This window comes from Heteronotia binoei, chromosome 1 (genome assembly GCF_032191835.1).
Source record: "Heteronotia binoei isolate CCM8104 ecotype False Entrance Well chromosome 1, APGP_CSIRO_Hbin_v1, whole genome shotgun sequence".
NCBI classification, from domain to species: domain Eukaryota; kingdom Metazoa; phylum Chordata; class Lepidosauria; order Squamata; family Gekkonidae; genus Heteronotia; species Heteronotia binoei.
This window is the reverse complement of record NC_083223.1, coordinates 119,672,535-119,689,426: the sequence shown is the minus strand read 5'-3', so window position 1 is coordinate 119,689,426 and position 16,892 is coordinate 119,672,535. Positions and strand designations below refer to the sequence as shown.

The following is a 16,892-nucleotide window of genomic DNA, read 5'->3' as shown; positions in this document are numbered from 1 at the left end:
AGCTAGTGCAGCGTATTATTTAGAGTTGTGATCCATACCCTCAAAAAATGATATGAGTACAGATCACATTTATTTATTTGTTTGCTTGTTTATCTAATTAATTTGTACTCTGCCTTTTTCCCCAATGGGGACCCAGGGCAACTTACATTGTTCTCCATTTTATCATTACAACAACCCCATGAGGTAGATTAGGCCGAGAGAATGTGATTGGCCCAAGGTCACCCAGCAAGTTTCCATGGCACAAATGGGGATTTGAACCCAGGTCTCCCAGGTACTACTCCAACGCTCTTAACCTCTACACCACACTGGCTGTCTAAATATGTAGAAGTATAAGACACCTGCTCAAATGAAACTGTGAATGCACGGAGGTCAGAAATACGGCCAGTGGATATGACCCAAACACTTCCCATCTGTGTTTATATCTACAAAGAAAGAATGCACAACAGAATATGTTCAATGAAAGCAAATTAGAATTCAGAGCATGGGAGGGAAGATCTAGCTTACAGTTTCTTTTAACTCAGACCTGCCTGCATAACTTGCCCAGTTTGATTTTCAGCAATTCCTATTACAATCCTATATTTAACAGTTTTAAGATTACATTTGGGGCAAAGGAGGGTCTCAGAGATAAGGAATTTGCAGGGGAAATGCATAACTATAGGAGCATTCAAGCAGCTCTCCTGCTGCCTACTCATCCTCCATGCAGTTGCCCCCAATACATTCCTGGTGTTCCATCCAGCAAGAGGTATGTTTATGAATGTACGGAAACTAAACCCTTGGGATGCATAAAACATGGATTCCAATGTCTCTACACCAGGGGTCCTCAAACTTTTTAAATAGGGGGCCAGTTCACTGTCCCTCAGACTGTTGGAGGGCCGGACTGCCATTACTGTACAAGGCCGCGGGCCGTCAGTTCTCCGTCTTCTGCATCTCTCTCCCTTCCCCACACCACACACCCCAGCCTGGGAACTCACCTCACCTCAGTATCGCCTCACACTCTGTCTCTGCCGCCTCAGCCCAGTGCCGGAAGTGTGCGTTGCTAACGTGAGTTTAGGTCGAACGTCACTTCCGGTCTGATTTTGCCATAACCCGGCGGGCCGCATAAACATCCTCAGCGGGCCGCATCTGGCCCGCGGGCCGTAGTTTGAGGACCCCTGCTCTACACTAATGCACAGAGTATGGGAAACAAACAGGAGGAACTGGAAGTCCTAATACAGGAAGGAGACTATGACATAATAGGCCTTACTGAAACTTGATGGGATGACACAACTGGAATTTAGGATTCAGGGGTATAACTTATTTAAAAGGGATGGGCAAGTGAGAAAGGGCGGGGGGAAAAGATGATCCGGGTAACTACCGACCCGTCAGCTTGATGTCTATAGCTGGAAAAGTTTAGAACAAATCATCAAACAGTCGGTCCTGGAACATTTAGAAAGAATGGATGTGATTACTAAGAACCAGCATGATTTTCTCAAGAACAAGTCATGTCAGACTAACCTGATCTTTTTTTTTTGTGAGAAAGTGACTACCTTGCTGGATCAGGAGAATGCTGTAGACATCGTTTATCTTGATTTCAGTAAGGTTTTTGATAAGGTTCCACATACTATCCTTGCTGACAAGTTGGTAAAATATGGTTTGGAGCCTGTTACTGTTAGGTGGATCTGTAACTGGTTGACAGATTACACCCAAAGAGTGCTTGTGAATGGTTCCTCATCCTCTTAGAGAGGAGTGATAAGTGGAGTGCCTCAAGGATCTGTCCTGGGACCTGTTTTGTTCAAAATTTTTATCAATGATTTGGATAAAGGAATAGAGGGAATGCTTATTAAATTTGCAGATGATACGAAATTGGGAGGGGTTGCAAACACAGAAGAAGACAGAAACAAGATACAGGATGACCCTGACAGGCTGGAAAACTGGGCTAAAATCAATAAAATGAATTTTAATGGGGATAAATATAAAGTTCTGCATTTAGGTAGGAAAAATCCAATGCATGGTTATAGGATGGGGGGGGGGGGACTTGTCTTAGCAGTAGTATGTGCGAAAAGGATCTAGGGGTCTTAGTGGATCATACTGAGTCAACAGTGTGATGCGGTGGATAAAAGGGCAAATGCAATTTTGGGCTGTATCAACAGAAGTATAGTGTCCAGATCATGTGAAGTGATGGTATCGCTTTACTCTGCTCTGGAAAGACCTCACCTGGAGGTTCAGTTTTGGGCACCACATTTTAAGAAGAATATAGACAAGCTAGAACGAGTCCAGAGGAGGGCAATGAAGATGGTAAGGGGTCTGGAGACCAAGAGGAAAGGTTGAAGGAGCTGGGGATGTTTAGCCTGGAGAGAAGATGGCTGATAGGCGATATGATCACCATCTTCAAGTACTTGAAGGGCTGTCATATAGAGAATGGTGTGGAATTGTTTTCCGTCGGCCCAGAAGGTAGGACCAGAACCAATGGGTTGAAATTAAATCAGAAGAGTTTCCGGCTCAACATTAGGAAGAACTTCCTGACCGTTAGAGCAATTTCTCCGTGGAACAGGCTTTCTTGGGAGGTGGTGGGTTCTCCTTCCTTGGAGGTTTTTAAACAAAGGCTAGATGGCCATCTGACAGCAATGAAGATCCTGTGAATTTAGGGGGAGGTGTTTGTGAGTTTCCTGCAGGGGGTTGGATTAGATGACCCTAGAAGTCCCTTCCAACTCTATGATTCTATGAATATGAACGTATCTAGCCTTTGGTATTCTGAGTTCTGGATTATTAAGATTTTAGTGGTAGGAAGTGTGGTTGCTAGAGAGGAGTAGACTGAACTTTTAAAGCACTAGAAGGCAGGATCCATGATTGCCAATAACTGACATAAGCAGCACTGCTTCTGGGACCAACTGGATCACCCAACATATCTTTCTTATTAGAAAAGCAACAAGTTGTATTCTGAGCCTGGATTCTGAGTCGTTTTGTAGTAAGCCAGGAAAAGCATTCGCCTGCTTCTGGGCTTGAGGAAACTAGTTCTACTGGAGGAAGGCTCATATATGTGTTTTTGTGAAGCTTTGGACAGCCTAGCTTGAAAACATCCGGTTTCAAATAATCTTTAAGCAGATACTAAAAGCCATACTGCAAATGTATGAGAGTAAGGCTATTAAATTTCATCCAGAGAAAGTTTTCATCTGGTCTAAGGCAGAAGTAATAAGACTCTGATCTAAGCCATCACAACAGAAGCGAATACATATTGATACACAAAATTCTACATCTCTGATAACATAACTTAAGTTGGACAATAAGTTCATCCAAGAAATTGTTTTTTTTTTCTTCTGAAGGGTATAATAGGTCAAAGCACATATCCATGGGTTCACTTTTAAAGATGTACTTAACTATCAGAGACTCAATCTTTGGCAAAATGAATATAGAAACCTGCCAACATTTCTTTGCTAAAACCTGCAGTTCTTGAAACAATACACATATTTTTAAAGAGTCTTAAGGCAAGAACCCCTCCCTCAAGAATTAACAGAACAGCAAAAAACAGACTTTGTACCCTATTAAAGAAGGTTAGAATTATAAAAACAACAGTTGGATCAAAAATACACTGTGATTTGCATCATGGAAAAATAGTTTCAGTTGGTATTCTACCCTGTGAGCATGTGTACTTTGTTGGAAACGTGCAGACATTATATGAGTCATGTGCCCATCTGCAAGGGCTCGTGAAGGGCTCAAAAAGACTGAGAACTCCATGAAACATCAAAGCAGCAACACAGTAAACCAATCAGCATAAACAAGTAGTCTCTCAGGGTTTTTTTTAAAAAAAATAATAAAAATAGATAAACCATAGGAAAATGACAGGCATACCTCCTGTGAGTATGATTCTCATTTGTTTGGTGTCCATAGAGAGGGTTGTTTTTACACTTTCCAAAAGATCTGCACAGTGCAATACATTTGGACTTAGCAACTCATCTCAGAGTCACCAATGGAACTTGCTTCTCAGAGTATTTGTTTACCACACATCCTGGCAACCAGTTGCCAAGCTGTACTCTCACAGCTGATACAATAGCTGGATGATTCATGAGGCTGTTCATTTCCTACTTCAGAGCATGACTCCAGCCGTACTTACATTCAAACAAATCTTCCCAAATTCTGTGCTGACACCACTGGCAAAGCCAGAATGCTGTCTGAGTTGTAGGTCAATCAGCTATAGATTTCTGAGGCTGCATGCATAATGCTATCATAAATCATCAAATGTGTGTCTTCTTTGCCAGTTCAGTAACCCTAGGAGGAAGTTCAGTTTCACAGGCCCACCCAAGACCAATTGGTGCATAAATCCAGAGATGTTTCAAATATATTTTAGTGGCTCATTTCCAAATAAGAGAAAAAATAGGAACCATGAGTATCTGTGCATGTGGACTTGGAGTAAACAGAGCTTTGTCTGACTTCAGGTTTTGCCTTCCATCCTCATAAGAACATAAAAGAAGCCATGTTGGATCAGGCCAATGGCCCATCCAGTCCAACAGTCTGTGTCACACAGTGGCCAAAATTTTTATACACACACACACACTGCGGCTAATAGCCACTGATGGACCTCTGCTCCATATTTTTATCTAACCCCCTCTTGAAGCTGGCTATGCTTGTAGCTGCTACCACCTCCTGTGGCAGTGAATTCCACATGTTAATCACCCTTTGGGTGAAGAAGTGCCTCCTTTTATTCGTTCTAACCTGACTGCTCAGCAATTTCATCGAATGCCCACGAGTTCTTGTATTGTGAGAAAGGGAGAAAAGAACTTCTTTCTCTACCTTCTCCATCCCATGCATAATCTTGTAAACCTCTATCATGTCATCCCCGCAGTCGACGTTTCTCCAAGCTAAAGAGCCCCAAGTGTTTTAACCTTTCTTCATAGGAAAAGTGTTCCAAACCCTTAATCATTCTAGTTGCCCTTTTCTGGACTTTTCCCAGTGCTATAATATCCTTTTTGAGGTGTGGTGACCAGAATTGCACACAGTATTCCAAATGAGACCGCACCATCGGGCATTATGATACTGGCTGATTTATTTTCAATTCCCTTCCTGATAATTCCCAGCATGGCGTTGGCCTTTTTTATTGCAATCGCACACTGTCTTGACATTTTCAGTGAGTTGTCTACCACGACCCCAAGATCTCTCTCTTGGTCAGTCTCTGCCAGTTCACACCCCATTAACTTGTATTTGTAGCTGGGATTCTTGGCCCCAATGTACATTACTTTGCATTACTTGGCCACATTCAACCTCATCTGCCACGTTGATGCCCACTCACCCAGCCTCAACAGATCCCTTTGGAGGGCTTCACAATCCTCTCTGGTTCTCACCAACCTGAACAATTTAGTGTCATCTGCAAACTTGGCCACATCACTGCTTACTCTCAACTCCAAATCAATTATGAACAAGTTAAAGAGCATGGGACCCAGTATTGAGCCCTGCGGCACTCCATTGCTTACCATCCTCCACTGCGAAGACTGCCCATTTATACTCACTCTCTGCTTCCTATTAATTAGACAGATTTTGATCCACAAGAGGACCTGTCTTTTTACTCCATGACTCTCGAGCTTACTAAGGAGCCTTTGCTGAGGAACTTTATCAAAAGCTTTCTGGAAGTCAAGGTAAACAATATCTATTGGATCTCCTTTGTCAACATGTTTGTTCACCCCCTCAAAGAAATGTAACAGGTTAGTGAGGCAAGATCTTCCCTTACAGAACCAATGCTGAGTCTTCCTCCATAACTCATGTTCATCAATGTGCCTACTCATTCTGTCCTTGATAATGGTTTCTACCAACTTTCCCGGTATTGAAGTCAGACTGACTGGCCTGTAGTTTCCCGGATCTCCTCTGAAACCCTTTTTAAAGATGGGGGTGACATTTTCTACCTTCCAGTCCTCAGGAATGGAGGCAGATTTCAATGAAAGATTAGATATTTTTGTCAGAAGATCCACAAGTTCAACTTTGAGTTCTTTCAGAACTCTTGGATGTATGCCATCCAGACCTGGTGACTTATTAGTTTTTAATTCATCTATCAGTTGTTGGACCTCCTCTCATCACCTCAGTCTGACTCAGGTCTTTCAACACCCCTTCCAATATAAGTGCTTCTGGAGCAGGCAAACACTTCTCATCTTCCACAGTGAAGACAGAGGCAAAAAATGCATTCAGCTTCTCAGCCATTTCCCTATCCTCCTTCAGTAACCCTTTTACCCCTTGGTCATCCAAGGGCCCCACTGCCTCCCTGGCTGGTTTCCTGCTTCTAATATATTTGAAAAAATTTTTATTGTTGGTCCTTATGTTTTTTGCAATATGCTCCTCTTAGTCCCTTTTTGCCTGCCTGATCACAGTCTTGCATTTCATTTGCCACAGCCTGTGTTCCCTTTTATTAATCTCACTTGGACTAGCTTTCCACCGCTTAAAGGAGTCCTTCTTACCTTTTACAGCTTCCATTACTTTGTTTGTAATCCTCAAACATCTCCTGCTCACAAGTTATCTTACTGAGTTTCCTGTGGATTTTCATAACTGAATGGTTTCATTACTAGAGAGCTATGGTGTATTTAGAATGTCAGACCAGGATCTAGAAGTTCCCAGGTTTGAATTCCCACTCATGCCATGGAAGTTTACTGGGTGCCTGGGGCCAGTCACACACTCTCAGCCTAACTTACCTTATAGGGGTGCTGTGAGGATAAAATGGAGGAGAGGAGAATGATGTTGTTGGGGAGAAAGGCAGAATATAAATGAATAAAATAAATAAATAAAGCTGGGAAGGCTAAAGTGATGGAAGGAAAACTTTTCCTTTGGGACATAGAATCAATCGTAGAGTTGGAAGGTATTTCCAGGGTCATCTAGTCCAACCCCCTGCACAAATACTTCCCCCTAAGTTCACAGGATCCTCATTGCTGTCAGATGGCCATCTACCCTCTGTTTAAAAACCTCCAAGGAAGGAGAGCCCACCATCTCCCAAGGAAGCCTGTTCCACTGAGGAATCGCTCTAACAGTCAGGAGGTTCTTCCTACTGTTTAGTCACTGAGGAACTGCTCTAATGGTCAGGAGGTTCTTCCTAATGCTTAATCAAAAACTCTTCTGATTTAATTTCACCCTGTTGGTTGAAACCCGTTGGTTGAAATGATGTAAGCTGCTGTAGGTCCCTATTGGGAAGAAGGTGGGGTAGATAAATAAATAAGATAGGAAAAACAGAAGGGTAGTTGGAGATGGAGTTTCTGCCTGCTGCCACTATGGGAAAGATGCAGAGCTAAGTTTTACATTTCCTTCCACAATTTTCAGCCCCTTGAAGGTCTTTTTCCTTTACATGTCTGAGCTGTGCTGTAGCAAGTGCTGCTTGGTAACAGAAGGAAAAAGTAGGGGAAAGCAGGGTTTCTGGGACCATGGGTGTGCTGAAATCACCACCATGCTGTAATTTTGCATGTATGCAATGGAGGAAAGGAGGAGTTGGGGTTGCAGCAGCAATTGGGTTAGGTGCACATGGATGTGGCTTCCATCTGTTCTCAGCTTTCTTGCTGCTGCGGCTGCAGGGGTAGCATGACTTCATTCCCCCACTGTAGACAAAGCCATACCATTGCTGATTATGACTCACCTGCTCTCCTTCAATCCCGTTTTATCTATTGAGGCTTACATTTTCTTCAAAGTTGAGTCGGAATGCTATTCATCACAATCCAGTTCTCAGGGTTTGTTCAGAATGAAAATGCCTGTATTCCTAAAATGAAAATGACCAATGTCTTTTTGTGTCTGTGTGTTTAGGTAAGGAGATGGATTAAGAGCCCAATGGTTAGCATGGAAAAGCATCAGACAAGCAGCCTCAAATACCCAGGGTCCACTGTGATGCATATACCTCAAGGGGAGCCTGAAATTGAGTCTCCATTGTGCCAGATGTGCTTCAGTGATCATGCTTTTCAAAGAGGGATTGTCCCTCAGGACACAGAGTCATGTTCCTGGGAAGGCCACAGAAACTGCAAAGTAAGCAAGTCTTTTCCTTGATTATTATCTACATAGACACACAATTAATGGATCTTCATGGTGTGACATTTACAGTAACCACAGGCGTTACACTGCTCCAGTCCCTGTTTCTGGGTTGTGAATACAGCCATCCAAAATGTGTTTCTCTGGAAGTATTTCTTAATTCAATAAGTAATTAAATTGTAGAATTCACTGTTAGTGGACATGGTGATGCACTCAGTCACAGATGGCTTTAATGGAGGATTTGACAGATTCATGGAAGTTAAGTCTGCCAGTGACTACTACGCAGGGTGATTAAAGGGAACTTCCATATGCAGATGAAGCAAACCTTTGAGTACCAGTGGTAGCAGGCAACTGTGGGGCCTTTATGCCATACTTGTTGGCCCTTCAGGGCAACAGAATGGCCACCGTTTGAAACAGGATGATGGACTAGATAGACCACTTGTCTGATCTAGCAGGGCTTGTATTTTTATGTTCTTACACATTCAGGTTAAAAAATGTGGTGCAGTGAGTAAAACAGTTAAATGCCATGAAGCACCTGAAGCTAGAAGTGTTCTTTTTTTAGAAAGCAGTCCTAAGCAGGTCTACTCTTAATTCTATTATGGTCTATTCAATGGGGCTTACTCCCAGGAAAGTGGTTTTAGGATTGCACTGGAAGTATTTTCCTAACTTTAAACTAGATAGTGGATGAGCCCCATGGCACAGAGTGGTAAGCTGCAGTACTGCAGTCCAAAACTCTGCTCACAACCTGAGTTTGATCCTGGCAGAAGTTGAGTTCAGGTAGCCAGCTCCAGGTTGACTCAGCCTTCCATTCTTCCAAGGTTGGTAAAATGAGTACCCAGCTTGCTTGGGAGGGGGGGAAGATGACTGGGGAAGGCAATGGCAAACCACCCCATAAAAAGTCTGTCGTAAAAATGTTGTGATGCGATGTCACCTCAGAGTCGGAAATGACTGGTACTTGCACAGGGGACTACCTTTACCTTTTTAAACTTAGAAGTATGCTGTGCTAAGCTTTCAAAAAAGGAAGAATGGTGTATAAAATTCATAAAATAAAAAATATCTCTCTGAAAACAGAACAGACCAGTCAAGATGTAAAACTGTTTAACATATTCCAAAGTAATCAGTACAACTGCCATTCATGGGAATAGGTTTCCTGTTGAGAGTCCAAAGAAACCTAAACCTCAGGGAGTATAACTGACATGGTGAAGCCATTGCCTTCAAGTCAAATAGGGCAAACAGCTCTCCAGATTTCATTTTGGGCCTTTTTGTTAAGGTGCCTGACAATAGTAAACGTGTCTTAGAAGAAGAAATAGCAAGAGAAAAAAAAAGTTGCCTGTAATGAAATTTAATTATTCTGCAGAAGCTGGAATAGGATTATTACTTTTTCCCCAAATACTAACTTTTAAGAAAACAAGTGCAGCATAAAAGGTGCTTATAAAAATTATTGGACCAGCTGTAAAGCATAGTCTTTCCTGTACAAGTGTATATGAAAGGCTCTTGATAACTAGTTTTCATTAGGTTTGTACATTCATATGGAACAGATTTAGCAGAACAAGGGTCCTCCCCCCACCCCACCAGCCTTTCTTTCACTTTGCTAAAGGTGGAGAAGAGATGTTTAGTCAGCAAAGGAAGTTCAAAGAAGAAATGTCAATCTGCAGTCTTGCCGCACAGTTAGACCAGACCTATTAGGGAAGCAACACATGTGGACATCTGCAAAAACACAGAATAATTACTTGTGGAGGATCAGCAGACAGGACTAAAGAGGCTGATTTATTTAAGCAATAAGGACTCAATACACCTTTCACATACAGAAAGTGTAATCCTACACTAGTAGTGGGGAGTTGATTGAGTCATTTAAACGAAGGGCATTTTTACACACACTAAATAATGCACTTTCAATCCACTTTCAATGCACTTTGCAACTCGATTATGCTGTATGAAATGACAAAATCCACTTGCAAACAGTCGCTGAGGTGGATTGAAAGTTATTATTCTGCATGTATGAAAGTTCCCTAAGTGGCACAGCCAATTGCAAGACTTTTTAAATAAGCTGTTTGCAGAGAGTGGTGATCGGGGCACGACTGATTAGAGTGACTGTGGTATTTTCACCTCTACCACAGAACTATAGGCCAGCACCAGGAAGTGGAGGAAACAGCTCCCAGTTACTCAGTATTTGAGCATCAGAGAGGAAATACTGTACTATCAGCCCAAAACAGAAAGGTTAAACAGGACATTTTAGTAAAGTAATTAGAAATGTAGTAGAATGGAACAGTTCAGAGGGGCTCCTAAAGAAGGGAATAGGGTTGTAACCTATTGCAGTGTTTATTGTACACTTATTGTACATATGACCATGTTTTTACTGCATTGCCTTCTACCTGTGTAATCCACCTTCTGCATTATGGCATGGCATGCCTTAGACAGTTTTCTGTTTGCATTGTTTTCTAATTCTGTAAGCCTAGTCCTATCGCTATGTTACGAAGTGTCTTGTGCTGACTGATTGAATTGTCTTCTGTATCTTGTAATCCATCTCAAATCTCAGTGAGAAAAAAGGACTATAAACAATAAAATAAATACCTGAATGGATGAAATATTTACACACTTCACAATGATGTGGACTCACATAATGTGAAAATGGCTCCTATGCCCCACCCTGTTTATGTGTGCAGGGGGACTTCTCCTTAAGATTTGTTGCACTGGATATATGCTTAAACAGGGGCAGGATACTAAGGAAGTACACTTGGAAAATAACTAATCACAAGGCAAGCCAAAACAACTATACTTTATAACCAGAAGGGCACCAATTCAAATGAAATTACCTTTGCCTTTTGCTAAATAAGTCATATTTGATCTGTGATATCTGCACTGCACTTTAATTTTCTATTTCCTGGGGACAGTGAGGGATCATGGAAACGGAAGCATCAGATAGCTGTGACATCCAATCAAAATACAGCTGTATGACCAGTAGCATTCTTGGTCAGCACTTGATTGTAAGATGGGGCAAATGTGTTATTTTGCAACATGTGGCAGAAGAAAATTTGATTGGGATGGGTAGAGGCAGAAATTTGCCTGATTGTTCCAAGACTGGCATCTGTGGACAGAGGCAGAGTTTTTGCTTACATCTATGAAAGAAGGAATGGATGCCAACCAAAGCCAAGGTTGTGCCTCAATCTTGGGCATCTGCCTTCTAAGAGTAAAATAAAGAAACACACATACAAGGAGAGGTGAGAAAAAGATCAGAACTCTGTATATGGGTTGATGTCTCCCTGCATTCAAAAACAGCCCGGGGAGCACTAATTATGTGTATCTATCCATCTACATGTAAACATTGGATGGGAATTGGTCCATATGTTTTGCATCTGAGCTTGCAGATGGAGGGAGGAAAGGTAAAGTTAGTTCAAATAAACATAAGGCGTAGTACAAGGCTACTTGTTTCTGTGGCAAAATGTGGCTATGCTTTTTCAAGGATTGCTGAGTCTCAGAACTGCAGAAGTGCACATCTAAGATACTTTTGTTTTTAAAAATCCCTGTTGTTCATTCTTGACTGGCGCTGGGAAGAACAAAATGGAAGAAACCACTCCAAATGCAAACATTTCTCAGATAATTTATTGGATCTCCCATTGAGCAGATGTCAATTTAAAAAAAACAATGGCAGGGTGAAGACCAAGGTTTGATGGCAAACACTGTCCAGAGTGAATTTTTGTAATCATAGTACCAGCACCTGTGCCACAGCTGGATTACTTCCAAAACTGCATCTGTGAGGTATTCCTATGTCACATCATCATTACTTCTGGAAGACTTCTCTCTCATTGACAGTTTAGCCCTGAGCTGGGAGTGTGGTGATTGTGCACATTTACCCCTGGATTGGGTCCTTTGGCTTTTAATCAGTATTGCCAATTAAAGTGTGCAGCCTCTCAATCCACACTGTTTGGTAAATTTACTTTCAAAACAAAAGCCAGTAGTGCATTACATAACAGATCTAATGGTAAGTAACCTAGTTTTGAAGGAGCTGGCAAAACAAGTTTGAGTACCAGATTTGTGCTTAGCCAAATGTAGGTGTATTTTGTATCTCTCAGAACTTGTTATGTAGCTTTTGGATTAGTATGGAAATGTATAAACCTTTTACAATACACTTTCTCATGATAGCCATGATATTTGATAGCCATCGTATTTACTTACTTTCTCATGATAACAAAAACATACAGTTTTTAAAAGTACAACACTATAAGTGATGCTGGAAGGAACAGAGAAACACTCCGTTTTTTGTAATCCTTTGAGGTCAACTGATTTAAAGATCTAATGAATTCCAGCATTTTTCTGATTGATGGAAAGCTGTATCTTGCCTTATAAGTAACTAGGGAAATCTGACCCTTTGAGGAAGTTGGTGAGGTGTCATTCAAATGTGATTTGCATTCCAATATTCTTTTGTTTATGAAGTGGTTTCTAAAGTGTTTTATTAAACAGGATTTCTTCACTGTGTCCAAAACTGACTTCTCTGGATATGATATATTTTAAAGTACAGTTAACTGTCCAGCATTCTTCCCACTTGTTTGAATGGCGCTTTCATTATTATAGAGTTTAATAGCATGTGACCAGCACCAGTTTCAGACAAAATCACAACCTTCCATAGCCAGAGGATCTTAGGTAGTGCATGCACCTATTTGAGTGTATCCAACCACACATAAGTGATATCTGGTTTAATTCTTATACAGGATGAGGATTAAGGGGTTGTGCCAAAAATTTATTGGAAAAGGTGCGTTTTGAAAAAGGATCATAAAAAAGCAAGAGGTGTCAAATCATACCTGAAACATAAGGTTTAGCTGGATTTTGGATTTTGGTGGTTTAAAATACAAATCTCATGGCCTGTGTCATTTCATAGATTTGCATATACCTCTTCTCCCTCTTTTTGCCCCCCCCCCCATCCTCCTTTCTGCAATGACTCACTATTGTCATTTTGTTCCTTGGCTGACAAATAGGTTTTGTATGTTGTTTGCTCATTCCATCTGAAAAGAAAAAGTAGTTTCTAAAGAATACATAGCTAATTGTGCAGTTGGATATGCAATTAGAATACTCGGTATGTGTCTTTTAGAGTTCATTTTTAAAATTCAATAGCAGTTGAATACAAAAGTGTTCAATTTATCTGTGTTAGCAAAAATCTAAATTACCATTTAAGTTAGCAAGTTACCCTTCCAAAATGGAAAGTTCAGCTTTGCAACCATAGCTTCAGGCTATTTCCTGAGCAGTCTCAATGACTAGACAAGCCGTTGAAATAAATATTGTACTAATGTGGTTTGAATGGAATCCAGAGCCTATGGGAATGTGTATGTGGGAGAAGCAGATTGTCATATGTGCCTGTATGAACATGCTGTCATACTAACCTTAGCTGCAACCTGATATCCCTTATTTATGCTTATTTTTGGTCTTGAATGACACAATTCTTCTTGTGAAATAAGGGTCTAGGTACAAAATGCATTATTCTGGTAAGGCATCTTCTACACCCATTTTAGTCCTGAGTGATTTGATCATATTTTCAAGGCATGAATCATCAGGGTTGAACTAAAGGGTCAACAACTGTTTGCAAGATCAAGGGCTCTTGGTCTAGCTTTCAAACTGATAAGAAACATCTATTTTATTTGTATGGAGTAGAGGTTACAGCACCACAGATAAACATCAAATTGTGCATTCAGATATAATCAATAAGATTCCCCAGTTCTCAGGATAAATACCGTGACAGCATGATATGCAAACCCAAAACAGACAATGACATCAAAATACATTCCTCCTTCCATCTAATCTGAGGTTTTCTGGCATAGGTATCCTCATACTAGTGTAGAGGCCATTAAGAAAGAACACGGTCTCTTAGAAAAAGCCATTTCACATATTTCAGTGTCATTGAAAACTTAACTTTCTAAAACCAGGAGACTTAGAACAGGGCTTTCAATGGCGATATTAAAATGTTTATTTATTTATTTATTACTTTCGATTTATATCCCGCCCTCTCCGCAAGTGGACTCAGGGCGGCTCACAACATCATAAAATACAATCAGTCCAATAAAACATATAAAACCATAATTTACTTATTTCAGTTTTAAAACCATTCTATGTTAGTGACTTCAAACAGAGATTATTTCTCTAATGCTCCCAGAGCATGAGGGGCTTTAAATATAAGACCTAGAACCTTAATTTGGGACTAGAAAATCACCAGCCAGTGTGGCACAAAATTGGCTGTCTGTGTTCCCATTTTCAAACACTCACCAAGAGGCAGGTTGCAGCATTTTGTGCTTGCTGCTGATTACAAACTGTCTTCAAGGGTTGTCAAGAACATACCGCAGCCCTTAAGGTTAGAAAGGCACATGTAACTGTTATGAGGACATGACTGTCTAGAAAGGGATACAGGTGGCACATTAGAGATATAACTAATAAAAAGCATGTTAACATCTGTCTACAACAACAACAGTGGCTCTAGGGCTGTGGTGGACATGTATGTATGGGGCATTGTACAAATTTTCCATGAGGGTGCAGCTTCTATTCATGCAGGCCAGAAACCTAGAAAACAAATCCATGCATTTGCCCAGTTCACATGTTGCATGATCATTTGAATTACACTCTTGAAATGTGTAACCAGCTGGCTTCTCCCTGTGCATGAACAGCCCATGTAGCCTAACTAATCACACAGGGGATATTGTGAGGATAAAATGGAGCAGAGGAGAATGATGTGAGCCACTTTGGGTTCCCATTGAGTAGAAAGGTCGGGTATAAATGAAGCAATTAAATAAATATATAAATACTGTAAATGTCTATAGAGGACTAGTATGTGTTCTTCATTAGTAAATTTCCTTCCCAATTGGAAGCAGTAAAGAGACCTGTTGCTAAAGCTGCCACAGTCCTCCTTTGTGCTGACTACAGAGCATGACTGAAGGGTGAATTGTGGCAGGATAGGTAAGCTTACTCTAACCCACCATGCCTCAGATAAAACTCAAGGAAAATACTCAAGTTGCCTATACACTCTGGTGCAGCAGCAAATACACCATTGCAACAGATTGCTTTTCCCCAGCTATTACATATCCATTGCTTAATGTTCTTAGGGGTGGTGGGGAGAGACTTTGCATTTTCTTCTTTGGCTATATCAGAGAAGCTGGGAAAGAGAAGCCCAGCAAGATGCAGTGATAGGGCTGGGATGCACTTTTGTGCCAAGGATTAAATCTAAATACAGCATCTGCTTTCACATATTGGTAATGGATTGATATAGGGTTGTTATGGATAATATTTATTTAGATGAGTCAGAAGTGTGAAGCACAAAAGAGTTTTCGAATGTGGAATGGCAAAGAACAGTCAGCATACGGGCAGGCTAAAATTATGTGTAATTCTGAAGAACAACACAAAACTAGCAAGCAGCTGATGTTCTTCCCCTTCCCATCAGCAGTTCCCCCAGTGACAGAATGAATGTCACAACAAAAGAGTGTGTAAATCTGTTGTGTGACTCATATTTAAGCATGATAGGCCAGTCACTGGCTATGTAAATAAATAACAAGTGACTGCACCCAAGCATTGTAAACCAAAATGGAATCTTTTAAGTCAGGTATATAAGCAAAAATCCCTGAAGTAGAATCAAGTAACTTACAGTTCAGGTAATTTACCATTCAGTCCTATGCAGAATCACTCTTGTCTAAACCTGCTGTTTTCAATGGACTTGGACAGGAGTATTCTGCATGGGATTGTACTGTTAGTGTACAATGTTCAAATGTAACAATGAAATGTTATTCTTCCTGAATGTCTCCTTTATAAATCTGGTATGCTGGATATAGATTACATTTTATTAAATCTGTTTCCTCATGTATTTCTTGAAATAAAATAATCAGTAAAATATGTTTATGTTTTGAGGTGTATTAAGGTTTTGTGAGGGTCATTGATACTCTTGAAAATGCATCCTGTTTATTTTTCAGTTTCAGAATTTGTATTCTTTCCTGTGAAGAAAACAGCACGGACTTTCTTATCTGTCTTTCTGATGATTTTCTGCATAAGTAAACCTATTGAACTGTAATTCACCACCTCCCTTTAAGTCTTGTGGAAATCTGTGGTTTAAGCACTTGTGAAGCTGTGCCAGACTGCAGCCCTTGTGTTTCACCGCTATTCAACCTGGAAGCTGGCGAACTCTCTGCATAATTATAATGGGTGTCTTCTCTCAGCTTAATTGTAATATTACCCACATCCAAAGTGTCGTTTTTTGAACTCATGGGAACTCAAACTAAAGGGGGGGAAAATTACACATTTCTTCCCAGATGCTTCTCCTACCTGTCCCCTGAAACAGAATTTTCCACTCACCAGTCTATATTGATACTACACATTCATCTCCATACAGATTAAGCCATATCACCAAGATAAAAATATCCAGATCTAGTGCAGACATAAGTTTTTTAAAAAGTCAAGCCCACTTAAAATTGGCAGTATTCAAGTGGGATTGTCTGTGTAAACAGTTAATCATTTCCTGCCATATCAGGATGCAACTCACATTATTTTTAAATACATTAGTGGACCATTATCAGTTCATAGAGTTACCAGCTCCAGGTTGGAAAATATCTGGAGATTTTGGTGGTGGAACCAGGAGAGGGTGGGGTTTAGAGAGGGGAGGGAATTCAGTAGGTATAATGCCACAGAGTCCACCTTCCAAAGTAGTCATTTTCTCCAGGTGAACAGATCTCTGTCACCTGGAGGTCAGTTGTAATAGCAGGAGATCTCCAGTCATCACCTGGAGGTTGGCAATTCTATCAGTTCAGTTCATACAGAACTCCTGTGCAAATTCATTAAAGTAATATACTTAATGCTAATACAAATACAGTCTTTATGTTAAAAAGTTTTCCATACATAGGATGCTTTCACACAGGGACTCTTTGCAAGTGGATTTTGCTATTCTTACACAGTAAAAATCAGTTGCAAAACATGTT

General features: G+C 40.7%; 1 protein-coding gene across 1 annotated transcript in view; it reads left to right on the top strand.

Annotated features, from left to right (window-relative positions):
- SGK1 (serum/glucocorticoid regulated kinase 1) overlaps window positions 1-16,892 on the top strand; it is a 110,926-nt gene that overhangs the window by 37,879 nt on the left and 56,155 nt on the right. Inside the window, exon 2 of the mRNA XM_060239747.1 lies at window positions 7,738-7,953. Coding sequence (XP_060095730.1) covers window positions 7,738-7,953 — 216 coding nt within the window. The remainder of the gene's footprint in view (window positions 1-7,737; window positions 7,954-16,892) is intronic.